The sequence below is a fragment of the Megalops cyprinoides genome, chromosome 19 (genome assembly GCF_013368585.1).
Source record: "Megalops cyprinoides isolate fMegCyp1 chromosome 19, fMegCyp1.pri, whole genome shotgun sequence".
NCBI classification, from domain to species: domain Eukaryota; kingdom Metazoa; phylum Chordata; class Actinopteri; order Elopiformes; family Megalopidae; genus Megalops; species Megalops cyprinoides.
Window position 1 is genome coordinate 7411373 of NC_050601.1, and position 18594 is coordinate 7429966.

Below are 18594 nucleotides of genomic sequence, written 5' to 3' on the forward strand. Positions count from 1 at the left end.
GCTCTCTCTTGGTACTGCGGGAATGATTCGCTGCGTACCAATTACTGGGTGGCTGTGTGCCGCTCAAACACGTCCGTCTGGAAACCGCGTCACTTTTTGGATGAAATCGTTAGCTGTCATTCGTCCAAGCCAGCCGGTGTGATCGTGGCGCTGGCAGAGTGGAGGAAGGGAATAGTATATGTAAATGATCGTTTTTAAAGCAGCACCGTCACCTGAGGATTGTGCCAAGTGCTCAGACACGGATGCTTTTACATTTCTTCTTAAAAGCTATTGAAGCTGCAGTTTAATTAGACCAACTAGTAGCTAGCTAGCTAGTAATCTCGTCCTGTTGCTTATTGTGAGGTGAGTGACCGACCAGTTTGCGTTTAGCTAGCGAGTTAGCTTGCCAGCTCACTAGCTAACTACAGCTGGTCAATTTGCTGTCTGCAGTGTGCATTTTTATACAGATGGTCTGTTGAAATGGACGTTATGTGATATTGCCGAATCAGCGCGTGGTTAGATAGCTGCAACTGTCTAGATCGCGTTTGGTTATTATATTCAAATAACAAAACGGCAATTGTTCCGGTTATCTTGCGAGGATCCGTGCCGGTGAGGTTAGCTATTCTGTGACAGTTTTGTATTCTAGCTAATGTGACAATTGATTAGGTAAGAAATTGGCTACCGAGCGAGTGAAGATGTTTTGCCTTGACCAAATCGTATTCGTACCAAATCGCCGTTGGTGTCTTGCTGGACATTGCACATTTAGATAGCTGGCCAGCTAATCTGTTACTTAGAGGTTTTAGCAAAGATTAAAAAGGGGTTAGTTAGCTGCTCCTTTACTCTTTGATGTGTGTGTGACTGTGTGTGTGTGTTAAGATATTTTGTTTACTGAATACCAATGGGATATCATTAGACTTACAAGTTAAAAAGGAAAATTTTGTAAGGATTGCAAAGATATTGAGTATTATTCAAAATGACCTGGCCACTGTTGTTAACCATAGTAAAACAGTGTATTTGAACTGCTGTTTGTCAGCTCTGTCATTGATACGTAATCCATTTCGACTCCCAATTCCAACATAGCTCACATCCCTCCTGTATCCTCGATTGCCTCCCCTCGGGTTGTAAAATAATGTCCTCAAGGGCAGAAGCAAAAAGATGTCCCACTCAGTACTTATAGCCAGAAACTCCTGCTGAGTCCACCGGCCTTTGCTTATTGTTTAACATGTCCTGGCGTTGTGCCAGTGAAAGATTGTGTTAGCTGCAGGGGACCAAGCATAGGCAGTGTTGTGGGGTCTGTGGGCAGGACGCTGGCAGAGGAGGCATTGATTAACTCTCTAATCAACTCATCATTGACGGGACGAGAGGTTTGTTACAGCAAACGCATGCGACGCACATCTTAATCACACAGCCTTAGATGCGCTGCGTGAAATGATTGATCTGCTCCAGTCTGTAATATCCTACCCAGGCAGCTGCTGCATTGTCTGCCGGTTGGAAACATTTCAATGCTGGGTGCCCACAGACTGACTCAGGGAATTAATTGAAATTCTAACTCTTTTGTCACGGAGATGGATTTGTATTGTTCTGTTCTCAGTAGCCAGTATTACAGATGCATCTAAAAAAATGGGTTGGGGCGTCAGTTATGGTCTGATTTAAGTTATGTTAGGTTGGAGTTCCTCTCTGTGCTGTAGATGAAGAGGTCACACAGAGATCCATCCAGGCTTGTTTAAGGAGGACCTTTTTTACATTTTGATGTTTTAGCTGAATCTGTCTGGAGAACTGCAAGAGTCTTACCATAGTTTCACATTGGGTAGAGTTGCCAACCAATATTTCAAGTAAATTGCAGATGATATCAAAGTTCCAGTCTGGCTGTAACCAGTCATTTCAGCTGATTTATTGATGCACTGTAAGCCAAGTTCGAGAGTAACCAATCAGTAGAATATCTAAGTGCATCTTTTACCTTGAGCTGGGGTCATTCAATCATTCTGTCATTTAATTGGCAAAGTGTATAAATTATAAGTCTAAGCACCTGTTGAACTATGACCTCTTCGGCTCTTTATCTACACCTGACTACCCACCCCCATCTCTTTCTCTCTCTCTCTCTCTCTCACATTCTCACACACACACTCGCATACATACACACTGATCTTGATCCCTGTCTACCAACTTCACTTTTTTTTCCCGTCTCTTAGCAAAGGGAAATAAAATATTAAACAGAAAGACTGTCAGTTCCCCCCAGGGTCCCCCATCCCCACCTCCTCCCCCTCTTCCCTCTCTCTGATATTATTATCGCTAGAGTCAGGTCTGAATAATGCATTGGATGTATGTTTCAGCGACTACATCTTCCCCTCCCATCTCACTTTTGTTTTCAGTTAATGTTTTCTTAAAAACCAGAGCTCATTAAATATTCATTAATGATAGGACTATTTTTGGTTCTTATTTGTCTTCTTACTTTTGTTCCCTGTATCGTGTGTTTAAGTGGTTGCAAAGGGGAGAAAGAACAGAGAAACGTGGCAGTGGCGTATAGCTCCAGAAGGGTGGCGTTTGGTGGTGAGGAACAATAGGAGATTGAAGGGGGGAAAATAATATAAGTAAGGGAATGCAGCTGCTGAACTGTGATTACTGATTTCCAAACAGTTCAGACTTAGTATAGTGTAGATGCTGATACTGACTGTTCTGCAGTGGTATTGTAATACTGTAGTGCTGTGTGGTAGTTGGACTGGCGCAGACAGTATCCAGGGCTGTCGTGATTTTAATTATTGTCTGACTACTTCTTCCAGCCTTCCCTCAGCGAGTGAGACAGAGCGCCTCGTTGCCGCCCCCACCTGGCCATGTTGTGTATGTACGCTGTGCTGCTGGTCTTGGCTCTCCCGGCCCTCTCCTCCTCTTCTGCAGACTCCGAGACACACAGACACAGACATGACTCTAACCTGGAGATCTGTATCCTGCTGTCATCATGTTGAATGTGTGTGTGTGTGTGTGTGTGTGTGTGTGTGCGTGCATGCATGTGTGTGTGAGTGTATTCCTTACCTCCTCCCTCAGACAAGCGTCTGTTTGAGACAAAGAGGAAAGACCAGCTGAACGCCTTGAAGAACCTAGTGGAGCTTAATGACATCAACCAGCAGTACAAGATCATTGACATCATGCTGAAGGGACTGTTCAAGGTGCGGTGTATGTCTGTTCACATCTACATTATGTCCATTCAGGCTGTACCCAGGGCTGCCTCTGTTAGTTCACAAACTTAAACTAGTCTGTGTCAGCTGGAATAGACTCCTTGCTACATGACCTCATTGAGCTATACAAGATCTCAGACAACAGACACCGGATCTCATTGTAATGTCGCAGTTGTTACTATGTGTAATGGACCGGCGTCCTGCTTGGGCTACAATGTAACATAGCAGTAAGGACCAGGGCTCATAACCAAAAGGTTGCTGGATCGATTCCCCTCTGGGTCACTGCTGCTGTACCCTCGGGCAAGGTATTTAACCCAGAATTACCTCAGTAAACTATAACCTATGCTGTGGATAAGAGCATCTGCTAAATGACAATAAGTAATATAAAATGTAATGGTTTATAAGTTGGAGCCCTTTGCCTCGTGCACAGTGCAAGTATAGATAGCATTAGCTCACCTAACTTAAGATACAGTGTTTCTGGCTAGAGGAACTAATCGTGCTCTTCTCCTGACGGTAAGGGGCGACGTCACTGTCTGTGGCAAATGTGCTCACTCACGCTGATGAGGTACATCTTCGAATGAGATCTGTCTGGTCAGCATGCGTCTGTGCCCGCAGGTGCTGGAAGACTCCAGGGCAGTTCTCACGGCAGCCAACTTGCAGCCTGATGACCCCTTCCCCCTGGATGATAAAATCAAGGAAGGTCAGACGCAAAATGTGCCGTTTCGCTGTCTCCCTCTCTGCTTTGATCTCTTCTCATTCCCCATCGGCTCTCTCGTTACCTCTTTCTCGCTCTGTTGTGTCAGTGTTGGCACTCTGTGTAAACAGCCCCCTTTATCTCTCCATTTCTCTTTGTCTGTCTTCGCAGTGTGGAATCAGTGTAGGTCCGCTGTGTAAACACTTCCCCCCTGCCCTTCCTCTCTCTGTCTTCGCCTCCCTGTCTCTGACACTCTGTCTCTCTGTCTGTATGGAGTCAGTGTTGGTGTACAGTGTAAACATGTCCCCTTCTCTCTGTCTTTCTTTATCTATGTCATTTTGTATCTCTGTGTAATATGGAGTCCGTGTTGGTTCACCGTGTAAACATGTCCCCCCCTTTGTTTTTCTCTATCTCTCTCTCCCTGTCTCTGACACTCTAGCTGTTTCTCAAAGTCAAGGATGCTTCCTTGGTAGGACGGGTCCTTCCAAGTCACGTCCTTCAGAGGCTAGGCAAGACTCCTTCCTAGCATTCGGAGAACAGATAATGGAACAGTCTAGTGAGTGTGCAGGTGTGCGTAATTGAAAAGGTCCCGCCTTCAGTTCCACGCCGCAGACTCTTGTACGTGCGCATAGGATTGTGGGTGCTTTAAGGACACTGAGGATACACGCTATGCATACTTGAAAACTGTCTGAACGAAGGACTCGGTCCTCGGTAGAATTCGAAGGATCCTCGACATTGGTACAGTCCTTCGGCGGGATTCGATGACGTAGCATCATTGAAATGCAGCCGTTAAGGATCCTTCCTTAACTTTGAGAAACACCCTCTGTCTGTGTAGTGTGGAGTCAGTGTTGGTGCGCTGTGTAAACAGCCCTCTTCCTCTCTCTGTCTGCCTGTCTCTGACTGTCTGTGTAGTGTGGAGTCAGTGTTGGTGCGCTGTGTAAACAGCCCTCTTCCTCTCTCTGTCTGCCTGTCTCTGACTGTCTGTGTAGTATGGAGTCAGTGTTGGTGCGCTGTGTAAACAGCCCTCTTCCTCTCTCTGTCTGCCTGTGTCTGACGCTCCTCGTCTCCCCTCAGCGTACTCCCACGTGGTGGAGAACACGGCGTTCTTCGGGGACGTGGCGCTGCGCTTTCCCCGCATCGTGCACCACTACTACGACCGCAACGCCGACTGGGGGGGGCTGCTGCGCTGGGGGCTGCGCTTCTGCAACCAGACGGGCGTCTTCGCCGGGGGAGCCCACCAGCATGTCCTCACACTGGTCAGACTGGGAGAGACTCTGCGGGGGGGGGTGTATGCCTATAGACATAGGGCTGAAGTCACACAAATGACACATATGACCAAACTGGCAGCATGCGCTATAGCTGTTAAGATTTGTGCATTGACTCCCCGTTCACTGTAAATAAGAGCAGTGCCTTTTTGGATCTGGGTGTAATCTCCCATGTGTCTCATTCTTCTCTTCTCCTGTTCCCCCTGCCCTCTCTTTCCCTCTCTTTCCCTCAGATGTCCCAGGAGTTAGGAATAACGGAGAAATCCCCGGACTTCATCAACCCTTATCGCACCGAGAGAGATGACGTGAGTGACAGGCACCGTGTCTTAAGTTTCGTTTCATTTTCAAAATAACTTATTTGAAAATTGGATTTGTAGCACAGGAGGGTTCAGCATCTAACTCGAAGAGTGAAGTCCCAGCTCCTGCAAGTCTCTTTAAAACAGAAACCTTATTCTGGGGCGGTTTGTTAACTGCAGGTTGTCTGTTGTGATGCTGCGTTTATTTATGCAGTCTATATTTCTTCTGCTGACCAAGCTAGAGGGAAACTCTTCCTGATTCGCCAGTTTGCCTTAATCTCTCCTGTCCTCATTTCCTCTGTTGGTACCGCCACCACCTCTCCCCTGCCCACATGCATGCTCACACACACACATGCACACGCACAAACACACACGCACAAACACACACACACACATGCACACGCGCACACACACACACACACACACACACACACACAAACACTCACACATATGCACACACACAAACACACGCACACGCACACTCACACATACGCATGCTCACGCTCGTTCTTGCCCATCCCAGGTGCTGCACACCGCGGAAGCGTTTCAGAAAGTCCTGAGGGAAGAGGAGAAGAGAAGGAGGAAAGAGGAGAAGAGGAAAGAGATCAGGAAAGGCCCGCGCATCTCTCGCTCCCGCACCGAGCTATAGCACCCCCACCCTGGGAGTGACCGTGGGGGGTGGGTTATGAAGGATGGAGAAGGACAGAGGGAGTTAGAGGATGAGAGGGAGGGGTGGCATCAGCATTCAGGATGTTCAGGATGTTCGAGCTGCAGGCAGGAAGGAACAGCCGGTAGGAGTATCACAGGAGCCCTGTGGTTCATAGGAGTTTGTAGGGATTTGTGATAATATTTATGTGTATGTGTGGGTGGGATGAAATACGGAGAATTTAAATAAATCAGAGAGAGTAAAATAGAACTATTTTGTATTTTGTGGTAGACACAAGATAAAGGTGTTGAATGTGTGTAGAAGCAGGGTGTGTAAAAAATGAGAAGAGAGGGGGAAATGGGGAAGTTTTTGATTACATGGGAGTGCACTTCTCTTGCTTTTAAGAACAAACTCAAAAGCAATTATCTGCTTTGTTGTCAAATTGTAACTAGACTTAACATTTTTGTTCATGATAAGGGTACAATGTTTCTGATACATTTTAGTCTTAATTGTACAACAACTGTAAATATGGAGGATGGTTAATTTAGCCCAGCTTATATGAAGTTGTCATGCACACTTTGGTGATTATGTTGTTTTTTTTTTGTCTCTTTAAACTTTTGAAATGTGTTCCTTTCATGCTCATGATATCTGGTCACATCAGAAACTGTTCTGAAGTAATCACATTTTCATATTATGCTGTTTTAATCTGTACTTGTGTGTCTCCGTTCTGGCTACATTCCAAACAGCTGTCTCAGCACCTTCACCTTTGAGCAGTACTGATCTCTGATCAGTTCTCAGCCAGCAAGCCTTTGATGTAGTGTTTGGTTCTCACTAGATGAGCACTGATCCAAGGTGAACGTTCTTCACGAGTAAGGAGTGAGGGAAGCGGTTATGAATGCAAATTGAGCTAAGACGTGCAATGGTACTGCTCCTTGCTGCCACGTGGTGGCGCTTTTTGTCAGCTTTTTTTCCTGCAGTCCTGAATATTATCATTATCATCATAAGATTTTTAAATGTCCAAAACGGTTTTACATATGATCAGCAACAATGCACAATCATGAATACTGTATATACTTGTACAGCTCAATTACTGCTGCATATTAAATGTGAATAACCTATCCTTTATAATCCTATTTACTTGGGATGGAACTAAATCAAAATATGAACCCACCTGCTCCACACTAAATATACACCTGGTGCTTCGTTACTCACAGTTTCATGTTTAACAGGTAGAAGAGTATCACCATGCTTTTAGTTCAGCTTTTTAGTCCTGTTGCTTTCTGGCTTTGGTATGTGTGGACTTAGTTCATAACATTCATTGCTCAGGTTGAATTAATTGTGTTTTTTTATTTGCTTTTAATTGTTTGATTTTTATTTTTTAGAAAACTGAACAAGATTAAAATATTCATACAAAGTTTTATTGCATATTAAAATAGGAGGTCTGACTATCAGCAGAAAATGTCAGGGTGACAATGACTTAAAATGTGGATTTTTTTTTTTTAATTTGACTGTTATAGAAATACATTGAATAAATATGATGTATATTTGGGGAGTGTCCTGTTATTTAATTGCAGGGAAACGGTACATTAATAAATCATATATCCCGGTGTAATAAAATGATCCCTTTTTATTTAATTTAATACAGATTAAGGATGGAAGTAAACTTGTTTATTCAAAAACTCCTTCAAAAACATTAATAGTTGAGGGTAATGATGCTATTATTATACTGTACTTATAGCAGATTTTACAGCGGTTCAACCATCTGAAGATAAATATAGCGCAAATGAGCTATTGACGATGACCCTGAATATTACCCACAAATGGTTCGGATTAAATTACAAAAACTGAAACAGCCTTTGATGTGTGACAAAGAAGTATTAGCAGAATACCACCTAAGAAACATTTCTGCTGTTATGAGCATTTTTTTGAAAGTAAGAAAAATCTGTATCAATATACCACTTCCAAGAGCACTCTTTCACAATGCCTTATAGCACAGTAATTTGAAAATAAGATAATTCCTGTTACAAATATTCAGATAGAAGACCTATAAAATAGTGATGTCATTATTGTGTTCACATTAAAAACATTTATCTTGCTAATGAAACATAAATGTTGCTGACTTCCCTATCTGTATTCACATCAGTTAATTCTGTGATTAATGACAGAACCCAGGTATTTTAGTTTTTCCAAGAAATCCAATTCCATGGCCTTTGATGATTGTCTGCGAGGGTGGTTGAGATTGTTCCCTAAAATCAACTTCAGCTGTAGAAATATAAACTGCAGAAAGGTATCCTCACACCACTGTGCAAATTCTTTAACCCACAAGTGCCATGCTTAGAGACCTCATCTTGTAGCAGACTGACAATGATAGAATCATCAGCAAATGTCAGGATGCCCGTCCTCATGATCACTCCTGCAGTCACTGGTGTAAAGCGAAGATAGTAGTGTAGACAGGATGTTATCTTGAGGAGAGCCAGTGGCGGGTTGCCTGGACATGACATGATGAGCTCATACCCTCTGGGATCTAATGGTTAAGAAATCCACAATCCAGCCGACAATGTTTGAATTTAGTTTAAAATGAGTGAACACTCCGCTGCCTAAAATGTGCGACTGTATCGTATTAATGTGGATGAAAAAAAAAAAAATTCTGTCATGAGTTTTTGGCCCTTCACAGTGCGTATACAAGCTTGCACCATTTGCCCTACAACCCGAATACGAACTCAAGTACAAAAGCTTTTTTTTCCTCCGTTTGTAGAAACTGTATGGTATGATCGTCTTCGATTGTAACATGAATTTTTTAAATTTTATTTTATTTTATTTTTTTGCACATCTGGTTATATGCTAACTGCATTTCATTGGCTTTGCACCTGTACTCTGCACAATGACAATAAAGTTGAATCTAATCTAATCTAATCTAATTTTAGAGAAATTGCAAACCACGGTAAGAGATTGTTCTACATTTGAAAGGTTGCCAAACTTGAAACTGTAGCTGCTGCAAATACACCATTGAAAAAAGAAAAAAAACAATTAACATATGCTAAGAAAAAGAATTGAAAATGTATGAAACACTTTTATCTTAGTTGCTACTTGATCAATTAAGATCAAGTCTAAAAAGTTTACTTCTTAACCGACATCTTACCTGATGCACATCAGGTGTGTCTTTTCCACTGAGAAAAGGAAAAAAAAAGGGATATGTTGTAACAAAGTTACATCTTACATGGAAGTTCTCGTTCCCTGCTCCTGGAGAGTTAGAGGAGGGAACATCAGTGAGTATAGCAGACGTAAAGCGTGCCAATCGCGTCAGCCTTGTCTAGCACATTGTTTAGAAACCGAAAGTAAATTACATGCCTAATAACAACGCAGATTCGCCATTTTCCGCTGTTGTTTGATTTGCAAGACGAGAAAAGTTTCCAGGTTGCCTTGTAACGAGCTGCATTTATGTCACGAAAGAACTGTGCATGTGTTCTGGTTATTAGGCTACGTTTTAGATGATCCACAACCTGGCATAGCTTCTTCTCACCGTTTTCTTTCCGCAAATTAAGAAAAGACGAAAATGGCAGCGGCTGCATCAGGCCGAGGTGAGTGCAACACTATGCCTTCATTTCTCTGCATGATCCGTATTAGTTACAATACTGTAATACTAGTTATAATACTTATTTGTAAATATTAGCCTATAGTTTTACACGCAGGTATTAACGTTAGTTTAATTCAGTATTTATTTTGATAATGTGCTGATTTGTACTTGTTGTGATGCAGTGCTCCATGTTTACCTGAGCCTAAATCATTTCAAAACACTTTATGAGATGTGTTGATATTTTATATTGGACACAAAACGACACAATAGTGAAGGAAAAAATGTTCCTATTCTCCTCATTCTAGTATGAACAAAAAAGGGAAATGCATCATATCCCGTTACTGGCGTGGTGCTTGACTATCTCTGTTAAGGATATGCCTATAAAATAATCTCAAATTACTTCCACAAACCACCTTGACTGAGACAGTGCTGAGGGTACACTCTGTTTTTTTTTTTTTCTTCCAGTTGAGGTCTTGATTTATTAGGTATGGTTTAGACATTATCAGTATCTACGTAGTGACAATATATTTACAGAAGAAATCAACTGCAATTTAACATTGATTTCAACTCTCTCAACATTAACTACACATTTCTTTCTCCAAGACCTAACAGCAGACACTTATCAGGAGATTTCAAACCCAGATCAAGACTGAGTTAGCTGCTTGACAAAACCTGACTGATCAAAATGACACCAAAACATCAGACATAGTGTGATGCCTGCAGTACTTGGTTTGGGAAACACTGAGCTGTAGCTGTAACTATAATGTCTAATCTCTCTCTCTCTCTCTCTCTCTCACACACACTCACTCATTCTCTCTCTCTCTCTCTCTCTCTCATATCTTAGGTGATGCAGAAGCTCTTTCTCTCACGTCAGTCAGTGAGCCATCAGTGAAAATAGTGCTGCTGGGGAAGAGAGGATCTGGGAAGAGTGCATCAGGAAACACCATCCTAGGCAGGAAGCAGTTCACATCCAAACGCAGTGCCACACCTGTGACCAAGGAATGTGAGTTGGCTGAAGCAGAGGCTGCTGGGAGGCAGGTTTGTGTGATTGACACTCCAGACCTGCTTAACCCACAGCTGACTGAAGATGAGGTTGTCAGAGAGAGAGGGAGGCTGGTCTCGCTCTCTGAACCTGGACTTCATGCCTTCCTCCTGGTCATCCCTGCAGGGGATGATGTAGAGAACGAGCAGGAGGTGTTGGAGTCTGTTAAACAGCTGTTTGGACAGGGTGCTCTGGGCTACACCATAGTGCTTTTTACCCGAGGAGATAACCTGGATGATGGAGAAACAATTGAAGAGTACATCCAAGAAAAGGGAGGAGAACTACAGCAGCTCATTAAGGAGTGTGGGGGCAGGATACATGTCCTCAACAACAAACTCGGTGACACCAATAAAAAGCATGTCTTGGAGCTGCTGGATAAGATTGATGCAATGGTGTCAAGTAATGGAGGGAAACTCTGCCTGGTCAATAAAAGAAGAAGCAGCAAAGACCTAGGAACTAATTGTAAGTTGTAATTTGATAAAGTTTGAATTCTTGGCAATATTTGTTTCCATTGATGAGCAATGCTTATGTCTTTGTTATGATTCAGTTTCAGAGGCAGATGCAGAGGAAGCTATGCCAGGTTGCGGAGACCAACGCCAGGGAAGAGAAGAAATGAGGCTTGTGCTTGTAGGAAAGACTGGGTCAGGAAAGAGTGCCTGTGGGAATACCATTCTTGGTAGAGATACTTTTGAGTCTGAAATGAGCTCTGCTTCACAAACTAGGCATTGTCAGAGAAAAAAAATACAGAGGAATGGCAAAGACATTGCTGTTGTGGACACCCCAGGATTATTTGATACAGTGCTCTCCAATAATGAGGTTGTTTCAGAAATATGCAAATGTATTGGCTTATCTTCACCAGGCCCCCATGCTTTTCTCCTGGTAATAAAGCTAGGACGGTTCACACCAGAGGAGAAAAGCACAGTTGAGCAAATCAAAGATACATTCGGAGAGGATGCAGGGAAATACACAATGGTCGTTTTCACACACAAAGAAGAACTAGGTAAGAAATCCATTGAGCAGTATATTCGAGAAGGTGATGCTGATCTCAAGGATCTCGTAAAAACATGTGAAAATAGGTACCATTGTCTAGACAACACTTCAAAAAGTTACAGCCAGGTGAGAGATCTAATGGATAAAATAGAAAAAATGGTGTCTGAAAACGGGGGCACCTGCTATACGTCTGAGATGTTCCAGGAGGTTGAGGAAGCAGTGAACAAAATTCAGGAAGAGAAAATCAAGGAGAAAGTCGAGCAATTGGGAGAAGAGTACAAAAGAGCAAACAAGACAGAGTGGCAAAGGATCTATTGGAAGTTAGTAGAGGAATCGCGAAATGACGCAGTGGAAATTCTGTTCTCTGAAAGAGTCATAGGGAGCCTTGGTATAGCTGCTTCTGGTATTAAACTCAGTGTCATCAGACAGGAACAGAATGATGCCATAAAGGCCGCACAAGAAAAAGGAATTGAAACAGCCAAAGCAGTGAAATTGGCCATTAAAGCCACTTACAAACTGGGCAAGAGTAAGTTGTGTGTAATTCAATAAGTTTTTTAGTTGTCTTGTTGGTAACTTCCATGAATATTTATCACAGAATTTTACCATCACTGCTGGTATTCATTATTTGTAATTTTGACACATTCTCTTCTAACAAATTATACAAATTGCAAAATCACTAGCTTTATAGAAATTTTGCTGTTGTTGTCATCCATGTATGTATTGATTCTGGATGGAGAAAACATTACCATGTAATATTGTTTAAATATTACAGTTTATGAATTTAAACTGTAAAGGTGTTTTATTTGGTGATAGCAATATTTGTGGTAGAGGAAGGTAGTAGAACATTTTTACAGTAACACACCACATTTACTATGAAAAATCATACATTTTTCATCATGTTTTTCCCATGTTCTATTGAAATATAATAATTGAATATGAGTAAATAGTGTGCTGTATATGGATGTGTTATTCATGACCTCTGATTAGATGTAAAATGGAGACTGAATGAGATCTTACATGCTCCTCTATCCCCATCTTCACAGGTCTAAAACATTTCAGTCTTACTGACTGGCAGAAGACACAACAGAGTAGAACAGTATTTATGTGCTGTTCTACATGACCATAATATATTATTTTATCTTAAGCTGTTTTCAGATAGGCACATCTGGCAAAGAATCTGTGTAGTATGGTACTCTACAAAATGACTGTAGGGCATCCATTTCAAAAACAGAAGCAGTAAAACTAGTGTTTGATGGCTCCATGTCAGGATTTTCTTTTTTCATTCCTAATATTTGTTTGAAAGATTCAGTGCATTGCCATTTTCAGTGACTTATCAACAGAATGTAATTTCTCCTGTCTATCTGTTGAGACAGCTGATGCTGTCCTTCAAAGGCATTAAAATAAATCCATCAGAGGAACCTATCCAGTGCATGCTGTCTTTTGTAATTGTCTGTCTGATCAGATTTGATGGGGCTGCTGCCCTCCATGTGGCATTGAGAGTGAGCAGGGATGTTCAGTCTCGTCTTCTGTGAACCTGTAAAACCAGTTCTGTTTTCTCAACGAATGGTGGTGTTCTGGTCACTGAGAGATGAAGATATATTCCGATCTTAACATCTGGACTGCGAAGAGTTTTATTTCCAGTCCAGGAGTCCAGAGGGAATCCAGTAAGACAAGTGAATGTGCCAGCAGGTTCCAATGGGTGAGAAGGATCTTCCTGCACAGAACGCTCGAATGACATGAGTTCATCTCACAAATGCTCACACTACAGGCATGTCATGCGGTTTGCATGATGTCTTCACAAAAAAGTTTCAGTGTACAAAAATGTAAAGTTAGTCACACATCTTACATGCATATTTTCTATGAATCAGCACTAACACTTGCAAGAATAGGTCTGCCATTAAAATTGATATCAAAGTGAAGCCAAGTTACACTGAACAAGCTGGGCAACATTTCAACAAACTGGAGAAGAACCTTTCCAAAGCAAATCTTTAGCACATCTTACCACCTGAAGAGAATATAGCCAAAAGAGACCAAAAAGGCAGAATGAAGAGAAAAAAATATTTCTGAAATTGACTTCAATATGACAAAGATGTCCATTTGCATTCTATCAGATCTCTTTAAAAAAAATTATAAATGATTCAGGTGAATACAATCACATGCAGGATTAGTGAGCATGTGAATTATTTTAATGAAAAAGTCCAAAAGGTTTTCTGGAGCTCATTATCTGATTATTTATTCTGACAGGGTCTGAAGAGCTGAGGGTGGTGTTGGTGGGGAGGAAAAGAGTGGGGAAGAGAAGGTGTGAGCTCGGCGATTTTGTAATGGATCTCCACGTTTGATAGAATCTACTGTACATCGCGGAAGGAGGACAATGTGTGCGCATTTGGCATAAGTACCACAAGGTGCCGCCAAAACACTACAACAGACACAACCGTTATAGCGTTTGTTATGGTCCTTTTCAAAGAGTTCGTTTTTTTGAAGAGTGAACGGGTACAGGGACCGCACATCGCCATTACTGTTTCACCGAAAGCTAAAAAAATAATATAGAGGAGGGGGAATCGAGGCGGAGTAGCCATGGCCTCTGCTGTGGATTCAGGTATTTATGCAAATCGTCTTAACTTTTTGTATGCTCACGTTTGAGATTTATTGTTGGTAGCCAGTCAATAACTTATAGCTAACTAGCCGACTTGGATGAGCAACTCAAGACAATAACGTTAATGCTAACAAGTTGATAGAAACCTGTCTGGCATCCTAATGGTGCTTGCTAGTTCTAACAGTATTCTAACATTGATCAGATGACGGTATGATGTTGACATTTAAGCAACATGTGCCAATTTGTTGGAAAATTAGCTATTATTGTTCGGATAGGCCGCTACAGCGTCTACGTTAGTGGGGCAGCTTTTCGGTGTTTATATATAGCTAAATACAATTTTATGTAACGGTAAGCACCGAATAGCTAGACGAGCATTGAGAGACAGATACGCAGATACAGCAGGGTGCAATTTATGCTACATATAACGACTTTTCAGCTTGAAGCGTGTGACGGGGGAAAACGAAACCAAACAAAACAATCCTTACTGTGTCCTCTAGAAGCATTTTAACACATGCAAAATGGGACATTATTGTTGTTTGTCTAGCTATCGCTAGCAAACGAATCGGTCTTCTCGAATGCTCTTAGCTAGTCTGTAGCTTACAGTCATTTCCAAAACGGCAGTGACCTTGACTTCATTGCTTGTATCATTAGCAATGAACTCATAAGAACAGAATTGGTTGACTTTATCGAGTAGCTGCGAGGAGTTCGAAGTTCATCAGCTGCATGTCAGGCTCACGGGATTACGCGAGATGTCCATGGATCTAGGGCTTTAACTTTTGAATTTAGGCGTTTACAGAATACGTTTTGCACAGTGTGAAAACAGTGAGACACCGTAACTTACATTACATTATATTATTGTCGTTTAACAGGCGCTCTTGTCCAGCGACTTGCATATACTAGGTTACATTTTTACCCATTTATACTGCTGGATATTTACTGAGGCAATAGTGGGTTAAGTACCTTGGCGAGGGTACAACAGCAGTGCCCTAGCAGGCAATTGAACCAGCAACCTTCAGATTATGAGCCCTGCTCCTTACCACTATGCTTCACTGCTGTCTTAGCTTAAACCTTATAAAATGTAGATACACACAGGATTCTAGGGGATGATTTCTGTGTCATCTTAAAAAAAAAAGGTTATATGTTTCAAGAAAGATTCCCTAATGCTTGAATTCTTAATCCAGCTAGGAGAGGGGAGCAGGACAAAGATCTGAATGAGGATGGGGGCGGAGAAGAAGAGCAGAGTGAAAACGGCAAAGAGGGCGGCAGCCAGTACAGAATGTCGGAGCTCAGGCTGGTCCTGGTCGGCAAGACCGGGTCGGGGAAGAGCGCCTCCGGCAACACCATCCTGGGCCGGAGGCAGTTCCAGTCCGAGCTCAGCGCCAGCTCTGTGACCCAGGCATGTGAGCAGGGGAGCCTGGAGCTGGCGGAGGAAGAGGAAGGGGAGAGTCGTAGCGGGAGGAAGAGGCTGGCGGTTGTGGACATGCCGGGTTTCGGAGACACCCGCTTCGGTGCCGAGCAGATCCGGGCGGAGATCGCCAAGTGCGTGGCGCTGTCGTCTCCGGGACCTCACGCGTTCCTCTTAGTAGTCCAGCTGGGTCGGTACACAGAGGATGAGGGGAGGGTTGCCAAGGAGATGGCCCAGGTTTTCGGGGAGAGGGCACTGCTCAGTCACACTGTGGTGCTGTTCACCAGGGGGGATGACCTGGAGGGGAGGGGGATCGAGGAGTACCTGAGGGACACAGCCCCTGGGGAGCTGCGGTCGCTGCTGCGGAGGTGTGGGGGCAGGTACCACGTCTTCAATAACAGAGACCCAGGCGATCGGGACCAGGTGAAGGGGTTGCTGAAGAAGGTTGAGAGGATGGTGGAAGATAATGGGGGAGGGTTTTACACCAATGACATGTTCAGAGAAGCGGAAGGGGCCATCAGGGAAGAGCAGGAGAGGATGATGAGGGAGAGAGGGGAGGGGCAGGGGGAGGAGGAAGCGGAAAGGGCAGTGGGCGGGGAAATGAATACAGCCAAGAGGCGAAAGTGCGATCTTGAAGAAGGGAGTCAGGATGTGTGTGCACACGGGGAAGGGGTGCAGAGGAGAATAGGAACAAGGAAGCGAGACCTGGAGGAAAAACAAGATGACGTGGGTCAGGTGGAGAGGTGGACAGAGGAGGAGAGAAGAGATGCCTGGAGTCTGCTGAGGGACAGGGGACAGAAATGGGGGGAGCACTGGAAGAGAAGGAGGGGCGGTGGGCGGAACCTGAGCAGGAGGCAGTCTTTCCGCTCCGCTCTTGAGAGGTTCAGGAGGGAGGCAGCCCTCTCTGAGAAAGTCCTGGAGAAAGTCAAAATCATGGTGGCTGCCGGAGCGACGGGGATGGCTGTGGGGGCGGTGTTCGGGGCAGCCGCGCCCCTGGCTGCAGCCGCAGGTGCGAGTGTGGTGGGTAACACAGTGGGACTGGCAGCGGGGCAGTTAGCTGGGGTGTCCGTTGCAGGGGGGATAGGGGTGGGGAAGACAGTGGGGGCGATCGTGGCAGCAGCAGCCGGGAAGACTGCAGTGGCACTTGGGGCAGCGACTGGAGGGGTGCTGGGAGGGTCAGTGGGCGCCCTGGCAGGGGCAGAGGCTAGCACCCCAGGGGAGGCGGCTCTGGAGGCACTGGGGCAGGTGGGAGTGATAGGGGCCACTGCAGTGGGGGTGGCAGCAGGGGTGGGGGGCACGCTGGGGGCGGGGGCAGCTCTGGGGGCCGTCCTGGAGGGCACGGTTGCTGGTTCTGCAGCTCTCGCGGGGGCAGAAAGTGCGGGTGGGGCAGTAGTTGGAGCCAACGCTACTGCGGTCCAAAGTGTCGCAACATGTGCCGGGGGGAGTGTTTCGGGGGCTCTGCAGGCGGCAGGGGCGACCGCAGCGGAAGGGCTGGCGGCCAGCTCCCCTGTGGCTCAGACGGCGGCGGCCACCGGAGTGGGTGTGGCGGGGGCGCTGGAGACCGTGGGGGCGACAGCACGGATAATGACGGCCGTGGCGGAGATCGGGAAGGCGGCGGCGGGCATCGCTCTGGCCGGAGGCCTGGTGGTGAAGGTGGTGAAAGAGAAAGTCCGGAGCGGAACCTCAGACTCCGGCTACTCGGAGAAGAAATCATATGAGATCTACTGGAACAAATAGAGAGTACTCACCTGTGAGTGGCACATCACTCCTAAAAAAAAGCAGTAGCGAGCTGTCAATCAGTACTTCAGTGTTTGAAGTGGATAGAATTTTATTCCGTTTGATTGGGTTTCACACAGTTTTGCAGTGTTTACACTCAGCATGTAATAAGCACAGTGATCCACAATTTCATATTAAATTTCAATATAGAGTGGATGTGACACATTTTTAATATAGTATTCGAAAAGTAGGAAACTTGATACGTTTTGCACGAGGATATGTTTTAAGTGCTGGAAAAGCAGTAACCTAATGTATTCCTCGAAGTATAACGTTTTCAAAAAGCCAATGGTGTAAGAGCTTGTTTTAGTATTGCTGATCATTCAGTTCTCATTTTTATGTTAATGTAGTGACCTGGTGTTATTTATTAATGAATACACCCTAACCAAACAGGTATTAAGTATAAATTTATTTAATTACTTTACCAAACTTTCATAATGGTTATTATGTTGTACTCTGTGCAATGACAATAAAGGAATCCTTATCTTTATCTTTATATTTATGTGATTCATCTTTAAGTGAACATGTAGCCAAATTCATATTAAGAGAACATTTATTGAAATAGTTTTGAATTTTTTAAAGATGTTTATTCTTATTTTTGCACTTATCTTTTGGAAACTCATGTGCAAAGTAAGACCCAAAGCTAACAATTTAAAAAATTTAAAAAGAAAGAAGTTTGCCTCATTCAGACAGTTTGATGCAGACAGTTTGCAGTATTTAAGACCAATATTCAAGCCCAGTATAATCAGTTTAAACAAAGACCGTTGGAATAAACAGAATCTCCAAGCTATTGGTCATAAAATGACTTATTTTTATAGTGGATATGTTGCTGAAAATCTGATTACTCTGATGTGTCATTTGGTTTAACGTTTTATTGACAGGTATTATGACCTGTTCAAATCAATGTGCCTTTTTTTGCAAATTGCTCTTTGGGCAGGAAATATCCCTCCTAAAATGCGTTAAATTAATAAATTGTATCTATTATAAAATATTATTGTCTGCTTTCTTTTTTTTTACACCAAATGTGAAGAGCTGTAGAATGCCGTATTTTCTTTTCTCTTCTCTTATGCCCTGTAACATTGGGTAGAGGATGATTTTGAGTCAAACGTAATAGCAGGAACACACAGTCTTACACACATGCTCTCCTTCTCGTGAATCAACGGTCTG

General features: G+C 43.6%; 3 protein-coding genes across 3 annotated transcripts; all 3 read left to right on the top strand.

The window, feature by feature from the left end:
• Nucleotides 1–145: 145 nt before the first annotated feature.
• LOC118795098 (coiled-coil domain-containing protein 134-like) lies at nucleotides 146–7286 on the top strand. Its single transcript, XM_036553458.1, has 7 exons — nucleotides 146–342; nucleotides 2757–2916; nucleotides 3019–3140; nucleotides 3765–3849; nucleotides 4918–5099; nucleotides 5342–5413; nucleotides 5928–7286. The coding sequence occupies exons 2-7, from the start codon at nucleotides 2808–2810 to the stop codon at nucleotides 6051–6053; spliced, it is 696 nt and encodes a 231-aa protein (XP_036409351.1). The 5' UTR covers nucleotides 146–342; nucleotides 2757–2807; the 3' UTR covers nucleotides 6054–7286.
• Nucleotides 7287–9422: 2136 nt separating this feature from the next.
• On the top strand, nucleotides 9423–12205 carry LOC118795097 (immune-associated nucleotide-binding protein 9-like). The gene is made up of 3 exons (XM_036553456.1): nucleotides 9423–9628; nucleotides 10469–11128; nucleotides 11214–12205. Exons 1-3 carry the CDS (start codon nucleotides 9604–9606, stop codon nucleotides 12203–12205), a joined length of 1677 nt encoding a protein of 558 aa, XP_036409349.1. The 5' UTR covers nucleotides 9423–9603.
• Nucleotides 12206–14022: 1817 nt separating this feature from the next.
• Nucleotides 14023–17811, top strand: LOC118794635. Its single transcript, XM_036552888.1, has 2 exons — nucleotides 14023–14252; nucleotides 15431–17811. The coding sequence occupies exons 1-2, from the start codon at nucleotides 14231–14233 to the stop codon at nucleotides 17389–17391; spliced, it is 1983 nt and encodes a 660-aa protein (XP_036408781.1). The 5' UTR covers nucleotides 14023–14230; the 3' UTR covers nucleotides 17392–17811.
• Nucleotides 17812–18594: the final 783 nt, after the last annotated feature.